The 19,797-nt window shown below is 32.5% G+C and overlaps 3 protein-coding genes and 1 non-coding gene across 10 annotated transcripts; 3 read left to right on the top strand and 1 right to left on the bottom strand.

Annotated features, from left to right (window-relative positions):
- The first annotated feature begins 1,362 nt into the window (after window positions 1-1,362).
- On the top strand, window positions 1,363-3,798 carry LOC123264669 (zinc finger HIT domain-containing protein 3). Of its 3 annotated transcripts, XM_044728088.1 has the most exons (5): window positions 1,363-1,437; window positions 1,512-1,598; window positions 1,854-2,163; window positions 2,341-2,470; window positions 2,565-3,798. In XM_044728088.1, exons 2-4 carry the CDS (start codon window positions 1,531-1,533, stop codon window positions 2,374-2,376), a joined length of 414 nt encoding a protein of 137 aa, XP_044584023.1. In that variant the 5' UTR covers window positions 1,363-1,437; window positions 1,512-1,530; the 3' UTR covers window positions 2,377-2,470; window positions 2,565-3,798. The 3 variants fall into 3 exon arrangements, with proteins under 3 accessions (XP_044584023.1, XP_044584022.1, XP_044584024.1); XM_044728087.1 differs by lacking the exon at window positions 1,363-1,437 and having other exon boundaries at window positions 1,448-1,598; window positions 2,560-3,798; XM_044728089.1 differs by lacking the exons at window positions 1,363-1,437; window positions 2,565-3,798 and having other exon boundaries at window positions 1,448-1,598; window positions 1,854-2,180; window positions 2,341-2,430.
- LOC123264621 (beta-glucuronidase-like) lies at window positions 2,325-14,350 on the bottom strand. Of its 5 annotated transcripts, XM_044728005.1 has the most exons (9): window positions 14,191-14,350; window positions 13,990-14,083; window positions 6,783-6,960; window positions 6,605-6,700; window positions 6,348-6,524; window positions 5,586-5,818; window positions 4,497-5,502; window positions 2,582-2,720; window positions 2,325-2,510 (listed from the first exon to the last, which is right to left on the bottom strand). In XM_044728005.1, coding segments are annotated over exons 2-9 (2,016 nt in total). In that variant the 5' UTR covers window positions 13,992-14,083; window positions 14,191-14,350; the 3' UTR covers window position 2,325. The 5 variants fall into 5 exon arrangements, with proteins under 5 accessions (XP_044583940.1, XP_044583942.1, XP_044583938.1 ...); XM_044728007.1 differs by lacking the exons at window positions 13,990-14,083; window positions 14,191-14,350 and adding an exon at window positions 8,523-8,660; XM_044728003.1 differs by lacking the exons at window positions 13,990-14,083; window positions 14,191-14,350 and adding an exon at window positions 8,364-8,422.
- Window positions 9,717-9,790, top strand: Trnai-aau. The gene has a single exon. It is a non-coding gene; the product is annotated as a tRNA-Ile (tRNA).
- Window positions 10,503-11,855, top strand: LOC123264661. Its single transcript, XM_044728078.1, has 2 exons — window positions 10,503-11,403; window positions 11,759-11,855. The coding sequence occupies exons 1-2, from the start codon at window positions 10,811-10,813 to the stop codon at window positions 11,760-11,762; spliced, it is 597 nt and encodes a 198-aa protein (XP_044584013.1). The 5' UTR covers window positions 10,503-10,810; the 3' UTR covers window positions 11,763-11,855.
- Window positions 14,351-19,797: the final 5,447 nt, after the last annotated feature.

Raw genomic sequence — 19,797 nt, forward strand, 5'->3', positions numbered from 1 at the left:
AAATTACAGTCCACTATTTTTTTTATCATTTATGTTTCGTAAATTTATTGTACTGTCGTAATAAGTCGCTTTAAATAAATATTTCGCTCTGACCACGAATCAGACATTAAATATCAATGTGGAAAATATAATTATATTGTAAATACGAAAAATTTGTTTCAAATAAAATATTGAAAATTTTCTCTGACTATTTTTCATGCTTCAAGTATTGTCTTTAACATCTTCAAACATACAAAGTTTGAAAATCCACAGATTCGGTAGAATCTGGCGCCAAGTTCCGTTCAAATCCGTTGTAAACGGAGCGCCAGACTACCGACTGTGTTTACTGTAAGCAGAACGGTATTTCGAGGTTGCAAAATTTTATTTAATTATATGGTTCTCCTTTTTCCAAAATAATATATTATAAAAGTAATTTATACTTTATTTTACTGATATTAATTAATTATAATCAATTATAACACTTAATTCACTTAAAATTATTAAATTTTATCAGCACAAACTATAGTAAGCCCAGAAATTTCGATCCTGACTTTTTTTCGATGGGGAATATCAGCGCCACAGACTAGATAAAATAAAAATGTGTAGTAATCCTTCCTATAGACACGCAACTACAGTAAAAAGTGATTCATAGCTTGCATCTATGGCCGCCAGGGTGCACTGGAATTACATCTACATAAACTGTAGCTTTAAGGGGATAGTTTGCAGTAAAAATGCAGTCAACACGAGATTTAAGTTGTTATCAATTGTAAATTTTCATTATAATTACAAAAATACTAAAATCCGAACAAAAACAGTTTCACTGTAAAAGTCGCACCAAGTCCACGTTCATAAGACTATTAGGAAAAAAATTTTTTCTTTACAAAAGATACAAAATAAAAATTAAAAATCCGAGTAACCGATATGATTGTTTATGATTTTCGGAAATTAAAAAAAATTTTTTTGTAAATTTAAAAATTAAAAATAAATTTTAGAACGTACTTGGTGTGCGTCATTGTGTATTTCAATTTTTTTAAAGTCCTAGTAAATAGATTTTACGAATTTCATTAAAAGTAAAATATTTTGCAACCGCGCACACTAAATACGTTCTAAAATTTTTTTTTTAATTTTTAAATTTACAAAAAAATTTTTTTTAATTTCCGAAAATCATAAACAATCATATCGGTTACTCGGATTTTTTAATTTTTTTATTTTGTATCTTTTTGTAAAGAAAAAAAAAATTTTTTTTCCTAATAGTCTTATGAACGTGGACTTGGTGCGACTTTTTTACAGTGAAACTGTTTTTGTTCGGTTAAATATTCAGCCCTCAATATTTGAAAAATTACCATCAGAGTAAAACTAGTTTCAAAGCAAACCGTTTTGGCGCAACTGTACATTTTCTATTATTTCTCGAGTTTTCGATAGCACTCCCTGTAACCTGAAAATAAAAATTAATCATTGGTGAGTTTTTTTAACGTTACAATAAAATAATAATTGATAAATCATCATAAAAACACTTTTTTTAATTTTAGCAGGACTAAATACATATCAGATATGAAGGATTGTTGTGTTTGCCAAGAAAACAACTCAATTTATAAATGTCCAATCTGTGTTCAATTTTAGTAAGTTTGTTTATTTTTAACAGATTTTTTATTCATGAGTGTGTGTAGCAGACGCCTGACAGTTTAATTTTTTAAAAAAACTTATTTAATGCCAAACTAATAAAAAAAAAAATGCGTTAGAAAATTAGAAAAAAATGCAATTTTTCGGATTTTTTTTACCATTATTCAATTTAAAGCTGTATTAAATTTTAATTATCTGCTAATTTCGCACTCGTTTTTATTAACATGTTTATTAAATTTTTAAATCCATTTTAGTTGTTCAGTGACTTGTTATAAGTCTCACAAGGAAGCTGGCTGCGAAGTTCCACCAGCCAAAGTATCAGCAGAGCTTCATGAATCGGTTAAATATAATTTTCCCACCGAAGACACAGTGCCGCGGGAAAAACTAGAATTGCTTGGTCACAGTAAAGAAGTAAAAAAATGTTTGGAGAATCCTCATGTTCGTGATATTGCTCAAGCTATACTAAACAATCCGAATCCAACAAAAGCAATTGCTTTAGCTATGACTGAGCCCATTTTTGTTGAACTCGCAGACGCTTGTTTGAGAGTCGTTGAACCAATTGATGTAAAAAATACATAAATGTATTTATTATCTGTTTTTTTTTTTTTGTAACTTGTATGTAACTAATGATTATCTTAAATTCTATTTATTAATTTTGATAAATTTATTATGTATCTATATTATTTTTCTATATAAAAACAATTAGTAATTTTAATAATACAATAGTCAATTGGGTTCCAGACAATGAACAGGATTATTAGCAACATAATACTCTAAATCTGCTGGTGGATTTTCGCCATCAACTTCTAAGCCCAGAGCATGGTATCGTTTTCTAACGTGATAAGCTGCCATTTTTGGTTCTCTATTTCTTGTAAATATTCCTTTTTTATTACCACCCACTCTTGTATACGCTGCAAAAATTTCATGTTATTTAATGTTTTACTAATTATTTTTTTTAAGTATAGTAATAATGTGTACGAACTTTGAGCTGTTCGGAAGTCGGCAAAGTTCCAGATGAATTCGCCAATGAACCAGTTCTGTTGCCGTAAATAGTCAAAGGCCAAAAAGTGTCGAGAGAGAAGTGCAGTTTGATATTCTTCACTCCAAACGTATTCAGGAAACTGTAAATTAGTAAATGAAAACAAGTCACTTATGTGTAAATCAGTGGAATCTCAAATAATTTAATGACCGGCCGGAGAGTGATGAATCTATAATTTCTTTTCATTATACTCGAATTTTTGAATAAGTTGCAATCTATTGTTATAAGTTGCAATCAATTTATTCTTTTATCTATCCACAAAAATCATCTTTAAGTGTAACACTGTCTAAAGTATAAATATTTGAATCAAATCGCTAATTATTGATACTAATAACTTCAAGTAGGCTTCGTGTTTCTAATTTTATTATTTTGTATTATTTTTATATTGAAAAGTGTTTGATAAGTTAAGAATTCTAAACAACGATGAAAAACAATGTTACAAGGTACTCTATAAGATCATCAAAGTCCAAATGTAATTATGATCACCTGACGAAGCAAAAATCAAATTTGCAAAACGTTGCGTAAAATAATGAATAATGATATTTATTAATAAAAAAAAAAAAAAAAAAACTAACAAATGAGATAAATATTGATAGAGATAATTGTCAAAAATATTTGGAATTTAAGTTAGGTTGATATCATAACAAATAATATTAATTACTATATAAAAACACAACTTAGTGATGGCTCGTGAAGCGATCAAAAGTGGAAGTTATTATTTATTTATATAGATTAATTTTTCTTAGGAATCATGAATCATGAAGTATGAACATGAATAATTATGCTCGAATTCATGTCTATGAATTTAATTTTTTTGTAGATTGTATTGTAAAATGAGAAATTTTCATTAAGGAAGTCCTTTCGCTCCAATTGAGTCAAAACAATTGTAGTAGTTAATATACGATAAATTAAAATAAAAAACCCATAAAAATTCCTAAAATTAAATAATAAATAGTATATGAGGCATTAATCGTTGAAATTTTGAAAATAAAAAAAAAAATAGTTAAATACAAAAATTAATTTGACTCTTTCAAATCAGCTGCTAGTAACCTGTCCGTAATTTGGCAACGCTGTACTTCGGTTGTTTACATTTTCATTTGCACAATATAACTTTAACCACGTTTAAGTTTTTGCAGTCAGTGTTAATAAATAAATTAGTTTGAATATATTGAATGGTCTGAAGCTCGCGCGCTACGCAATATTGCCAAATGTTTTGACTCCATTTTATTTTAGGTTACTTGAGAATTTTTTGTGATTTTTAAATATTAATTTCTCAATAAATATCTTGGTAACTGATATATTTTATTGCAAAAAAATAAACCTGAATATTTCGAAAATCTAATTTTTAGTTTTTTTTTTTTACTTCATCTAATCCATGACTGATAGTATAATTTGAAAAATACTGCAAACGTGTGACTTTCTCGTAAGACTGAACAAATACTAACATTTAAAAATTTTATTTTTTCAAAAATTTGTCCAGTAAAGTATAATTTAAACCTCACTATTAGATAAATAAGGACGTTAACTATTAGAAAAAAATTAAATTTACTCATAATCTAATATTTTTTATTTTACATTGGCGGCGAAAGGACCTCCTTAATATATTGACTTGCTTCGCTCACTTAATAATTACATCCTATAATTACATTAAGGAAAGGTCTCAGGGCAAATTTCACTCACAAATATGGAGATATTGCATCGAATAATTTAATAAAAAATGAAATTTGGTTTCTTCACAAACTGTATTACTGTTTTTTCCAAAATTATATTAATGTAGCACTAATATAATTTTTATTTGTTATTTTCAAAATAAAATTTATTCATAAAGAGACGATTATAAATAAAAAAATTTTCTTACTTCATGTAGGCCTGGCATAGTGTCAGCACCATATTCAGACATAAGCACAGGTTTATTGTATTTTTTATGCCACGCTTCAGCTTCACTAATAACATTGTCAGTAATCATGTCCAATCTTCCAGTGTTATGATACCAAGAGTTATATCGATTAAAACTAATAATGTCTAAATATTGTCCTACTTTATCCTCACCAACCCCACGTGCTAAAGCCGATGTAATTGGTCGGGTTGGATCTATAGCCTTGGTATGTCTTACTATTTCTCGGAAATACTCATCAGCATCTGGAAGCTGGGTTCTTGGTTCATTAGCAACAGACCAAGCAATTACAGAAGGCCTATTCTTATCTCTACGAATAAGCTCGGAGATAGAGGTTTTGTGTAACGTTAACAAAGCGGGTGAAAAATTTTCTGTGTCTACCGACGGGCACTCGTCAATAATAAGAAACCCTTGTCTATCTGCCATGTCCATAACTTCGTCGCTGTAAGGATAATGGCTTGTTCTATAGGCATTAGCTCCTACCCACTTCAGCAATTCATAATCTCTGGTCATGGTAACAAGATCTAATCCGCGACCTCGTAATACAGAGTCTTCGTGGCGACCAAATCCTCTCAAATAAACTGGCTTATCGTTCAGCAATAAACTTTCATTAGTCCACTTCAAAGTTCTTATTCCTACTGGAAGTCTATAGATATCAGATGTTGTTGAATTTTCGACAGATACTGTCACTTCAAGAGTGTACATATAACCAGTGAGTGAACTCATGCCTCGAGGCCACCACAGTTTTGCATTTTTAATTTTAATCGTTCCTGAAAAACCCTCAATTATTCGATCATTCATTAATGTTCCGTCTTGTTCACGTATCGCTACACTACACTTTAATAGTTTTTGTTCCGTGGCACCTCTAGCTTGAATAATGTAATATATTATCCCTGTATCTCCAGAAGTATCTGTGTTGATAGTAATATCTTCAATGTACACCCGAGGTGTAGTATAAAGTAAAACTGGTCTGTTTTTAAAATTAACGTAGTATTTATAAGTAATTAAACTACTTTATTTAATGAATTATGATGAAGTTATGTTTCAAGTTACCTGTGGATTCCAGCGTAATTGAAAAAGTCAAAAGAATATGATTGTATCCAAGCAGTTCCATTATCAACATGAGTCTCAGTAAGTTTACCTTGCGGTACACTCGTCTGCAGAAGTGTATTATCAACAGCAACAGTGATTCGATTTTTACCACCAAAAATGAGATAAGATGATATTTCAGCTTCAAATGGTAGGTGTCCCATTTCATGGTTCGTTACCAGTTCATCGTTCAGCCACTGGAAATTTATTTTAATATGGATTTATCATAAAAAGCAGAGTAATGTGAAAAACTCAAATTTTCTTGAATATGCGATGAAAATATGTTAGTTTATCTTAATTTGAGAGTCTTTTGATTTCTATAAGTTGCTCATAATTTAAAAAATTTTCCAAGTAGTAATTTTTAGAAGTTTTCGAGTGATTTAAATTAAGGAAATCAAAATATTAACTTAAAACTTTCAATAAATATGTAATTTTTAACATAAACAAAGATACAATAACAATAAAAAGTATTAAGAAGATAAAGATTCAAATTCTGATCATTTTGGAAGTATAAAACGACCCTTGAAATTTTTTTAATCGAGCTGATTTTTGGAAATACATCTCAAAATAGAATAAATTAACGTATTTTTATGGATGACAAAAAAAAATATTCGGTTCTTTGAGCCACTATAATGGATCGTTACATTCATTACATCGTTACAACAATGAATTAATTGAGGACATTAACTTTAAAGGAAAAGCATTAATAAATAATAATATAATTACCATTTGAGCGAGATAATTAACCGAGCCAAATCTAATAAAAACTCGTTGGTTTCTCCATGAGAGTGGGACGAAAAAAGTTCTTTGATACCAGACTGCACCAACATGATCTCGTAATTTTTGGGATGTTGTTATGTCGTTGTAGGATGATGGTACGGGCATTTGCATGGTTTCCATTGTCTATCGAACATTTTATTTATCATATAATATTATTCTTATTACTAACATATTATATTTATAATCTATTAATTCTATTTTACTTGAGATAAGTCTCCTCTGAACCAGTCATCCTTACGTTTTACTAGCTTCTCATTAGATAACACTCCAAAGTCCCATAATCCGTCTAGTGATCTCACCTTAATAAGATAATAATAATGTTTAAAATAAATAATTTTTAATTCAATTGAATCTTTTATGGATATTATTAAGTTTCAATACTTCTCGAGATTCACTTTCACGTGGATATAAAAGCCCAGGTAATACTTCAGGTACTTCAACTGTTGGTGGTTCCATCTTGAATACACCTTCGATGTTAGCTATTTCGATATCAGCGAGTGTTTGATATATGATCAATGCCGTTACGAACGCCGATAATAACTGCATTGTTACTATCGTCCTAGTTAAATTGTTTATTAGTTTATGACATTGTTATGACTGATTAATACAAGTAACATTTATTTGTCACGTTTGATTTTTGAAAAGTGAAATGGTAAATTGCATATATACTTAATTTTAGTAAATTTGATAAGATTATAAAACAAGTAAAATCAAAATAACAGTAGAAAGTGGCAATCCATGATAGAGAGGTAAATCCGATAAGAGCAGAAACTAAAATTTGGACAGTAATTATGTTTTAAAATTAATGCTAAGATAGTCAAAAATGGATTTAACATCAGTGAGAGATTTTTTTTTCCAGAACTTTTTTTTAGAATGATTGATTTTACTATCATTTTCTCGTATTATTTTTAATAATAGAAAAATTATTTTTGCGTTTGTAACTATACTTTAAAAATAGTTTATTTTACCTGAATTGTAGTTTAAAAAATTTTTCTTCGATCAACTTATTTTCACTTTCAGAAAAATTTCATTTGAAATAACTAAAATAAAATCCAAGATTATACCATTTTTTGATTTAGTAATCAGACTTTTTTTTAATTGTAAAATCAAAAAAGCGGATACTTTGAATAAAAAAAATTGACTAAAAAAAATTGAAATTATTTCAATACCTTTGAATATTTAAAATGAAATTAAAAAGAATTGATGAAGATTGAAATTTCAACAATTTCAATTCATTTTAATTTTTGAAACTGGATTAAAGTATTGGAAAAAATTTAACCTTTTAGAATTTGAATTCTTCTCAATTCTAAAAGTAGAATTGAAAAATATTGAAAGGAATTCTTCAAACTTTTATTATTGAATTTAATCAGCAGAATTAAAAAGTATTGAAAAAAATTCAAAACTTAAAAATTTATATCTCTTTACTCCTCAAAATAAATAAAAAAAGAATTTGCGATACTGAATGTCTTAAATAATTATTGACACAAAACAAGTTCTACGGCTTTTTGGTTTTAGGTAAAAAAGTTAAAAAAATTTTCAAATCCATTCATTTAGAAAAAAAAACAATAAAAAAATACTACACAACACCACCACCAACTTATATTTCTGATGTAATTATTTTTAGGAATAAGAGGCTCATAAAATAGACAATAAAAAGTACTTTTATTTTTCGAACTCACAGCACAAGATTATTAGACATTTCTCTTGTTGAAACGATTACTTAAAATGAAATGTATGTTTATGTTAATTATAAATTGGTTTAATTATCATATTATGAAATTTTGAATAAAATGATAATGATAATTAAAGATATGATAATTATCAAATTTTGAATAAAATTTCTTAACTTGCTTCGTTCTTTTGTGGTAAATTTTTTGTCAATAAAAGTAATTATTCATAACATTTTATGAATACATTTAGTTATTATGAAGTTGTGACTAACTTGAAAGATATTTTCTTTACTTTTTATAAATAAATTCGTGCAATATACTTGAATATCTTTTCATGTAAATATACTTTTGCTTTTTGTAATTTTAAAGAATCAATTCATCATTCACATTATCAATCATTTAAAGTAGCAGTAAAAACTATTTAATTAATTTCGAAATATTAAATGCTCACAACAAAACAACAAACTTATTTAAGAACTTTAGTTAACCATTAAAAAACTGAATAAAACTAACAGAACAAAGTCTTTTGGAAACATAAAAAATATATAGCAGATGCAGATAATTTATAATAATCATCACAAACGTGTTACTCATACCGTCCGCATTTCACAAAGATTAGATAAGACAAAAAGACGGATACTAGCTAGAGATTATAAATTTGTTATAATTTTGTCACAACTCCGTGTTCAGAATAAAAAATACAAAGGTGTTTTAAAACAACTTTTTTATTGCAGATAAAGTTTAATGACGTGATAAACAACGTGTTTGTTGAAAAACAGTTATGTTTGTTATTTTACAAATAATTTTTTAGGTTTTTTTTTTAATTTCTGCAACATTAATTTAATAATTAATGGATAGAAAAAAAAAATAGAACAAAAAATTTGTAAACAGTTCTTCCATGGTGAATGACTTTTCTCCTATAAAAAGTTATAGGTACAAAACACTCTACTTCCCTGAATAAAAAAAAGTATTGAGACAAAGAAAAAAGTATTGAAAAGTATTGGATTGACTAGAAAACCAATACTTTTCAATACTTTTTTCTTTGTCTCAATACTTTTTTTTTTATCAGGGTTATGATTTTTAAATGTATCATTTTATGTATATATAGTATAAATTTATACTATATTGTTATTGTAGTATAGTGACTATGAAAATGAAAGAATGAGACAGCGAGAGGAGTTTTGCGGGTTACAGAACCCATTAGAGATATTGTTCTTGGATGCGGGCCAGATGATTTTATTGTTTTAGAACGCTAACGTGCTCGTACATCCAAGGTTTGAAAGTGCGCTTCAATTTTAATGTATCACCGTGAATCGTTTCAAGTTCGCAGTCAATTTGTTTTACGTTGTGAATTTCTCTCTTAAGAAAAAAAAAAAAAAAAAAAAAAAAAAAAAAAAAAAAAAAAAAATGTCAATTTTCAAATATTGATAAGCCAAAAAGTGAGATTGTTTTCGAGTATTTTTCATATTTTTTACTTTAAAATTGATGTATTGCAATTAAAAATTTAATTCTTTAGAATTGTAATCATCAACATTCGAACATCAGAAATAAGAAAAATAATGTCTAGTATAAACTTTATTTATTCTGATTTACAGAAGAGTTGCATACTTTAAATACTTCACTAGTCAACATCGAAATATATAAGGGCTCCATAGCTCAGCTGGTTAGAGCGTCGTGCTAATAACGCGAAGGTCGAGGGTTCGATCCCCCCTGGAGCCACATTTTTTTTTTAATTTTTCACTGAAAATTAAAAATTTTCAAGTATTAGAAGTTATTGGTTTGTCAGATTTACGAAAGTTGAGTTTTCATCATCAAATCTCCAAGTTTTGAAGTCCTAGGAAGATATTTTAACTATTTCTAGGTGGACGTTCAGTCGTGTGTTTGCCTTTGCATAGGCTGCAGTTTGTATTCTCCAAATAGCTTTGAAACTATTCGAAATTGATTGTCTATGAACTCTTATCATGTATATGTGTAATTAAACGCCGAATCGACCACTTTTAAACCCGAACCTTTAGGATTTAGCTGAAATTTCGTTTTATTTTTGTACCCATTGAAAACATTTTTCAGGAAATTTGTAATTTTTTTACCTAACTCAAAAAAAGTTATCACTTTCTCAAAAAAATTTCTTTTTATTTTTTCAATGAGCTATAACTTTCTCAAAAATTGACTTAAAAAAATTAATGAAAGTTCTATTGAATATGTTAAAAGGAAGCTTTAATGATGGAAAAAATGTCGTGATTGTTTTCAGAATGTTTCGTAAAGCAACTAAACTAATCGATACTCATCTTAACGAACATGAACTATTTATTTTAAGGGGTTAGGGGTAGTCAGAATTTTCAAAAAATCAATTATTTTTTTTTTGCATTTTCGTTATGTGTAATATCTTAAAAATATTCTCTGAAAATTTCAAGTCGATCCGATAATCAGTTTTTGAGTTATTCGACAAATAACAAAGAGAGCTCGGGTACTTCAAAGCGCTCGGGAGCAGATAGCTAGCGGCAGCTTCAAGAAACCCCCTTTTAGGGTTCTATTGTCATCCATGAACTAAGACTTTGGTGTATGTAGTAGTACCTAAATTTATAAATACCTAAATATATATAATTACAATTTCTAAAACTAAATTACAAAACTAAACAAAAAGGTCTTGGTGGTAGAGGTAGGCTTACAGGAAAAGTAATAGACAAATTAACTGTGTACTATGGTTTATCAATACGTCGTCATTGCGATTCTATTGAAGATATGAAATCTGCTATTATGGCAACTTTTTACCACTACGGTTCGACTGATGAAAATCCGAATCATGATATGTGTCCCAAAGGCGAAGATTCTTGGTGCTCTTACCAGCGCGCTGAAGCAAGTGGAGAGCTTGATACTTATACTCTAGATTATTCTCCCTTACCTCCTGATGTTTTAAAAGCTATTAAACCGATTTACGACGATCTCAGTAATGATAATTTACTTTCAAGATGTGTAGGTGGATTCAATCAGAATAATAATGAGAGCTTCAACCAACTAGTCTGGAAAATATGCCCAAAAACCGTGAATACTAGTTCTACTATCGTACAAATTGCTGCATACATAGCTACTTGTATATTTAATGAAGGTACAAATTCATTATTAATGATTATGGATACCCTAGGACTTAATTGTGGGTCTAATTCCCATCGGTATGCTGAAAAATTGGATGCTGCACGTGTGAAAGTGGCAGATCAGCGCGCCAACGACAACACTCGGGAAGGCAGAATGCTTCGTAGGCAACAGCAAATTGATGTTTTGGAAACTTCCACAATGGCTGAAGAACTATTATATGGCCCAGGAATAGATGACTCGATGTAAGTAATTTAATAATTCGTATTTCTGTACGTGAATCTAGTGTGAAACTTTAAACGCGTTTTTCTCAAAACTATGTTTTTTGAACTGGTGACAACTGTAACTCGAAAACCGCTCAGTAGATTTTAATAAAATTTATACAGCTTTTAGAATACATAATAAACTCGGGCCTGATCGAAGGATTTTTTTCAAAAATTTCGATTTTTAAGACCACTAACTGTTGATTTTTTCCCAAAAATCTAGACAAAAATTTCCTGAGGTCGCCATTTTGTTAATTTTTGAAAAAAAAAAAATCCTTCGATCAGGCCCAGGATTATCTATTTATAAAACTAATTTTTTTCATCCGATTGATTTTAGATGAATCTCCAAGGACTTATGATTGTCACCGCAAGGACCTTTTTTTAGAACTGGGTCAACACAGACAGCTATAACTTTGGAAATAAAATTTTTTTTTTTTTTAAATTTTCGTGACTTCAAGTCAAAACATTGTATAATAATGCCATATTATTACTTTTGTAAAATAACATGATTTAATAGCAAAAAAAAAATACTGAAAATTCTCATTTTTTCGTGCCTCTGACTACCCCTAACCCCTTAAGCAAGAAAAAAGAAATTCTCTATCGCAGAATTAATTCCCTTATTTCGGAATATAGTTTTGTTCCAGAACAACTTCAGTGTCCCCTAAAAATTTTCTTGGTTTGGGTAAAATTTTCTCTCTGTATAATGCACTTAGTTTGAAAAACTAAAAGTGATAAGAACGAATTATACAAAGAAATAAGAAATTTTTAGTTAAAATATTATCCGTACTTCAAGAAAATATTTATGACAATAAAAATGATTTAACACAAAGCAAGAATTTTCTTAAGTTACGAAGTTTAAAATTACTAACTCTAAAGCTACTTTGGTCTTCAAAAATATTTTTGAATTAAAAGTCACTGATTTTTTCCAGTTATACTTATTTTAAATAAGATACAAGCAACAGCGTTAGCAAAGTTTGTAATTGTCAAAAGTAGGAGATTATTGATTAACGTCCGTTTTAAAGAAGTATAGTTTCCTGACGTCCAGTCTCATACTTAGTGAAACCTGGATAAATAAGAAACCTCTATACTAGGACAGACGTTTTTTTAACATATTCAATAACTTGCTTAATAATTAAAAGCATTGATTTTATCATTGACAATATCCTTTTTGTATAAGCTAACCGTTGTGAGAAAATAGGTATGGTAATTTTTAACATGTATGACACAGATTGTATATGATGGTAGTTCTTAAATTGAAGCGATCTCATGAAAGATTAATAAATTTTTTAGAATTTAAAATGACTATCCTTCTATAAATGATAGACCCGAGTGATTGAGAAACCTCTATTAGTGAGAAAAAATCTTATTCCATTCGAGTCTCACTTATCCAGGTTTTATTGAATACGCTTTGTTGTGGATAAAAAACTGCATCGAATGCTGTTTAACCCTTCAGCACTCTCGCTATGAGATTTTCTCTCACGCTCATCAATAACTCAAATTTTCTTTCAAATTTCAAATGGAATGACTATATGATTTTTTTTCTATCTGCCAAAAAATTAATATTATTTCAGACTGCAATATTATTATTTTAATTGTTCTATACTATAAAAAAATAAAATAAATTTTATTAACTCTGTGAGATATTTTCTCATCGCAATAGTAAAGTAGGGGGGTCAGAATTTAAAAAATCGGGTCTGATAGGTACAGCGGAGGTTTCCGTAAGAGTGCATTTATGTTTGGATGTATTATTATTAATTATTATTTTTAAATAAGTCAATTTTTTTTGTTTTAAAAAATTTATCTTGTTTGAGATTTTTTAAATTAAAGGGGCTATAAGCATGCGTGCGCTCCCACAAAAGGCGTGAGAGTTTTTCTCATCGCGCGAGTAATGATAGTAAATCATTTTGCGAGAGTGCTGAAGGGTTAAAAATATTTCAGTTTAAAAATTCAATAAAAATGTTGTTCTTTAAGGATTCTTAGATTTTTGAGCTCGAAAATTAAAAAATCAAATAATTGGTAACTTTCAAGCGTTTTTGATTCGAACATTGTAGAAAATTCCAGGGATGGCCTAAAAGATCAACTGCTTTTTAAATTCTTTTCTCGTTGCTATACAAAGTATCAGATGTTTTTTTTAAAACTTGGTAGGGCTAAATTGCCTTTATTTTTTTTATTCAATTTTGTCTTTGATCTTTACCGAAATAATTATTGCCTTCATAAATATTTTCTTGAGCCATGAAAACTGTTGAAAATTGACTCAGTTAATTTATAAAAATGTATTTTTATGAATAATTTCAATAAATTTATGTTTAGTTAAGTACTAATAATTATTGTTCATGCATTCAATTTGAAAAAATAAATATGATTGCATGATATTTATATTATACATTAATATCAAATCATCATATCTAATATATTTACATGTTTATTGGTGTAAGCTTTTCAAATTCACACTCTCTAAACTTAACACGGTATTTAGTGGAACTTTTACATTGCCCGTGTTATATCCGAATCAATATAATTTTTAACTGTTTTATAATTAAAACATAATGATAATAATAAACAACTTACATTTTGAAGGTTTTGATGAATTGACGAAAAAGTAACTGATGATTCTAACTGACTGGTAGAGTTTTAAAGAATCCACGACTTCGTTGAATTATAACTAAAAATAATAAATAAATGTATAGAAAAATGAACCTTATGATGTCTAAAAGATGTTTGACTGGACTAAAATACATTTACAGTGTGGCGGGAGGTTTGTGAACTTACTACCGGTTTGAAGAAGTGGTTGTGTAATTCAGACGGTCTATGATTGTATTATGGATGATGATGATGATGATGATGATGAGAACGAGTTGGGTTGAGATGTACTCATATCAAGGGACGTTGCACGACTACTAGATTGTCGAGTTACCTATTTTATCTTGTTCAGGCCGGTCTCTACACGCTACTCTTAAACTCGTGCTACAATAGAGTCTCTCGTGTTTAGTTGTTCATATTTATCTTCAGGTCTTTTGCATATTGTTGAATGACTGCCAATGTAAACATAAAAGGTCTACTAGCGATGAGTTGCTGGTTAATTGTGTCAGTGACCTATTTGATTTTGTACGTCATCTTAATGGATTTTTTTTTTTATTAGTTATTATTTAGAGTCGGTTTTAACTGCTGTGGTCATATCGCCGACTTTAATTGTTGGGAGTGGTACGTTGGGGTATTTTTGGGTTGTGTAAATCTTAACCTACGTGACAAGGGCCGAATATCAACCAAGTTGGTTTCTAAGACCAGCTTGGGATTCGAACCCACGCCTGGCCGGTTGCAGCAACAGGATTTTCCTGCAGCTGCAACATGACTGCCCCTGTTGCACCAACAGGAAAAAATCCTGTTACAGCAACAGGATTTTCCTGTAGCTGCTACAGGAGGCAGCCATGTTGCAGCAATAAGATAAAGTCCTGTTGCAGCAACTGGACTACTGCTATTATTGCGACTTAACAGTAAAATATAATTGGGTCATTCCATGTCAAATTGACCTACAGTTGGAATTGACCCCTTTTGATTTGGATAAATTTTGATCAGAATTTTTCTTTTATCATGTAACGAACTTCTGCCAGACAAAAAAACAAGAAAAAATTTTATTCAAAAGATATGCAAATTCAAAATTTCGCTATTTTTTCAGTTTTGTTTTTGGAATATCTCGAACGTTATTATAGATACGGGAATGGCCTTTCGTTTGTTTGAAAGGGAACACTTGGGGCTATTGAAAAAAAAAATATTTTGGAAAAAAATTTTGAAAAATGCCAAATTTGTCAAATTTTAAATTCTTGAAAATCGTCAAAAATCTCGATTGACATTAAATTTTGGCTCAATTTTTTTTGTATAGTACCTTTACTGATCTTAAAAGATCCTGAAATTTTTAGAACTGTGTGTTTTTTTTAAAACATGAATTTTTGAATTAAAAAAAAATTTTTTTTCTTGTTTTTTGCAACTTTTTAAATAAGGTAAAGTTATGCAGATATATAGTATTGTAATTTTGAGCATTAAAAAATTAAATGCACGACGTGGAAATGTTAAATAATAAAATAATTTTAACTTTTTTTTATTTTTTTGAAGTAATCTTAATGTCAGGCTTAACGCATGATATAATTATTATTCGTCGTTTTTTTACTTCATTTAAATTTTCCGACGCCATTTATCGTCTTTTTAAGATGGAAATGATTTGAAATTTGAGATTGAGCAACATTAATGTGCAGAAATTTGTGAGTAAACAAGTATTCGAAAAAACAAAACAAAATTGATATTCTCATCACATGATTTCTGATTTTTATTGGAAATTTATATCTGTTTGAGTTATTTGGCGTTAAAAACTGTTATTGAAGTGAAGAAACGGACAAAATATATCATGCGTTAAAAAAAATAAGAAACTATATCATGTGTTGAGCCTGACTTTAAGATTACTCCAAAAAAATAAAAAAAAAATTGAAATTAATTTATTATTTAATATTTCCACATCGTGCATTTAATTTTTTAATGCTTAAAATTACAATACTATGTACCTGCATAACTTTATCTTATTTAAAAGTTGTAAAAAACAAGAAAAAATTTTTTTTTGAAATTCAAAAATTCATGTTTAAAAAAAACACACACACAGTTCTAAAAATTTCAGGGTCTTTTAAGATCAGTACAAGGTACTATACAAAAAAATGTAGTTTCCGCTATTAGCTTTCTTTCTTCAAGGTAGTTGTCGATTAGTGCCAAATTCTCTGGCTTTGCGTCAAATTTGTGTTCCAGAGCGTCTAGGATATCTCCCCAATTCGCGCTGTTAAATGCGTTTTTGACATCTAGCGTGAGAAGAATGCATACTTTACGAGCTTTGAGGCTACCAGTCCATGCTTCTCTCGCTGTCCCTACGACTGTCTGGATCGCGCCGACTGTTGAACGTCCTTTCCGGAAGCCATGTTGGATTGCGGCAAAGCCTCCAGCACGATCGATGTCGTTTCGTAGTCTTCCCTGTATAAGATTTTCGAGCAATTTCCCAGCAATGTCCAGCATGCAAAGTGGTCTGAACGACGAGGGTGTTACAGGGCCACCTTTGCCTTTATCTAGCAGAGCCAATCTCTGCCGCTTCCAGACCGCGGGAAACGTGCCAGTTGCCAAGCATGCGTTGTAGGTGTTCAGGAGTATGTCTGGGTATTCCAGGGCTACAGTCTTGATCATCGATGCTGGGATGCCATCAGGGCCGGGTGCCTTTCCTGTTTTGAGTGACTTGGCCGCGTCTTGTAGTTCCTTAGTTGTGAAGGGTGTTACTTCGCTGTTTTTAGTGTAGTGTTTCTTCTCCCGCGGCGGGTGTTTGGGGAAAAGCTCCGCTACAATGCTGTCCATTAAGGCTGGAGACTTCGGCGTCTCTGGTGGAGCCTTTCCAAGTCGTTTGGTGACAATTTGGTAGGCTTTACCCTAGATATCTTTATCAAGGTCGTTACAGATCTCTTGCCACAATTTCGCTTTCGTTGCTTTGATTGCCCGGTTTAGGTTCTTTTTGGCCTGCTTATACTCGCTTAAATGTAGATCTTGATTGGGGGAGCGTTTCGCAGCTCTCGTCGCTAGCCGACGTAATCTGTGGCATTTTTTCCGGAGTTCTGCTATGTCTGTTGACCACCAGAACGCCGGCTTAGGGAAACTCTGATTTTTCAGCCGTAGCATAGAGGCGTCACATGCGGCAGCAATTTCCTTCATCGTATTTAGCACTGCCTTTTCCGTCTTGCTGCAGGTATCCGGAGTCGGGTTGTTCTGAAGGATAGACCAGCTTCGTGCAAGTGAAGCTTGCAATGCCTCTGAATCAAGCCTCTTGGCATTCCACTTCCGCTTAGAAAAGTCGCGTTGTGAAACCGAAGCAGATGCCAATCCAACGTTGAATGTCACGAACTGGAGATCACTGCCGCTGTATTCTTCGGATACAGTCCAGTCTTCGATCATGTTGGCAGTTCTTGGAGTCGCCAACGAGATGTCGAGGATGGATTCTTGGTACCCTGGTCTTCTAAAGGTCGTGGTGCTCCCGGTGTTCAGTACTATAAGGTCGAGTCTAGCCGCGACGTCAGCGACCTCGTTACCTCTGGTGTCGGAAAAAGCAGCGCCCCACTCAGCCGATTTAGCGTTGAAGTCTCCGACTACGATGACTTCGCCGTCGAATTTAGTGACCGCATTTTCTATATTTGCCAGTTTCTGTCGGAACACACTAATCCCTTCGTTAGGTGAGAGATAGACGCTCATGAAGTAGGTTGTGGGGGTTTGAATCCAGACAAAACCTGCTCCACTTCCGCTGTTGTTGACGGTAACGTTCTTTGTGTTCACAATCCAAATTGCTGCCATGTCAGTTTCGTCTGCGAACCATGTTTTACCTTCGATGTTTAGATATTGCTCGCAGATAAAGCAGACGTCGATTTTATCTTCAAAGACACGCTGGCGCAGCAGGTTTTGCGCCAAGGCGCACCTATTCAGGTTGCCTTGTAGCATGCGTGTCATTTCTGCCCTCTCGTTGCTTCTACAAGTGCTGTGCGGAATGCCTTGCAAGCTCCAGTGCCAGAAATATGGCATAGACCATCCTGGGCATTTTTGTCCGGAGCACAAAGGAAGCATTTTGGCTTCTCCGTGCAGTTTACGGCCTTGTGGTTCTCTCCACCACATTTGTAGCAGCATTTGCTTCTGTCTGGTCCCGCATTCTGACGTGTTTGGTGTCCAAAACCAAGACATTTAAAACAGCGTGTTACTTTTGCAACTGGGCGTATACGACAGTTCACCCAACCGATCATTATACGGGCCTTGTCAAGGGCCTTAATCGCACTGGCCTCGTCTACTTCGCAGAAGGCTGCCCGATTGCCTCGTGGTGTGGGTTTTGTCAAATTTACCCGTTTGACCTCCAGGCTGTCAGTGAATTCACGTTTAAGTGCTTCACGGACTTCGCTCTCGGTAGAGATTTCATCCAAGTCGAGGATCTCGATCCTTGTTGTTGGTGTTAGCGTCTTGACTGTGCCGACGTTTGCAGTGGCTGCCTTTACTGCATCGGTGAAAGCCGTCTTTTTTCTTCGGTCTTTCGAGCCATTTCAAGGAGAACGCCTTCGTGTTTCGTCTTTTTAATAGACTTTATGTCTACGCCCGTCTCGACAGGGCTTACCTTGGCCTTGATTTCTTTAAGGAGATCGGCGTATGTTCGCCCTTCAGCTGGTTGGACAAGCACAGCTTTAGTTCTTGTCTTCTTCCTCCTCGGTTTCTTGGAACCACCGTTGTTTGGCTGGTTTTGGGCCGTAGCAGATTGAGCCGCTGGCTCCTGTTATTTCTTTTTCTTGTTTTGCCGAGTCACTTTGGTCCAGGTATCATCCCGGGCTGTCTTTTGCTGTGCTGGCTTGTCAATTTCTGCGGAAGGACTGGGCGTGGACAGCGGCCTCTTCTTGTTGTTGCCCTCTCCTTGCTGTGATAATTTCTTAGGAGTGACCAGAGGTGGCTGTGATTCTTTGCTCAGACTCGGAGATGTTTGAGTCGTTGACGCCGACGTCGTTGGTGATTTGTTGGCCAGCCTATATGCCGTACTAATAGACGTAACCAATTTTCTGATCTCATGATGGAGATTCTTCTTGTCTTTTATGAAGTCAGGTAACTCTTCGATCTTGCTGCCGAGCCTTTCCATTGGTGACTGTTGGCCTGTAACGGTCGGTACAGAGTTGATTCTTTCTCGGTAGGTTTGATTAGTGACAGGAGCAAAAGGTCCTCCACTTTTTGGAGGAATGTTGCTCAGCTGTCCGTTCTCTGCCATCAGGGCTGATTTCGTACTCCCTGTAACCTTGCTAGCATTGCTAGACAGCAGAGCCATGGGGTCTACTCCGCTGTTCAAACGGTCGCTTGATAACGACGAGTTTAGGCCCGTTTGCACGCCTTCCCTCGCCGGCACTGAGGTATCCCCCCTCTGCACCGTAGACGATGTTTGAAATTGATCTGTCATTTTCATATCATCTTTTGCTAGATTATGGTCCACCCCGAGTATTCTATTTCCTCGGTACCCGGCGCATCTGACGTGCAGATATGCCGGGCATTCCCCTATCCGCCAGCTGGGGAGGCGCCCGATGCGGGACCCAGCAAGCTCGACACGAGGTGTGTGCCTGTGTGTGTGTGTGTGTGTGTGTGTATGTGTGTGGCCGTATGTAAACTGCTAATAACTTTTGAACCGCTTGACCGATTGGAACCAAACTAGTGGTGTTTTAAAGAGTTACATCAAACTTAGATTTCCTGTGATTTTGGACTGGTAGATTCCGAGAAATCCCATCAAACGGCTTTACCGATCGATTCCAAAAACTAGTCAGCTCTTATCATAAAAAAACCACGTCGATCGCCGCC

This window comes from Cotesia glomerata, linkage group LG5, assembly GCF_020080835.1.
Source record: "Cotesia glomerata isolate CgM1 linkage group LG5, MPM_Cglom_v2.3, whole genome shotgun sequence".
In the NCBI taxonomy this organism is placed as follows: Eukaryota; Metazoa; Arthropoda; class Insecta; order Hymenoptera; family Braconidae; genus Cotesia; species Cotesia glomerata.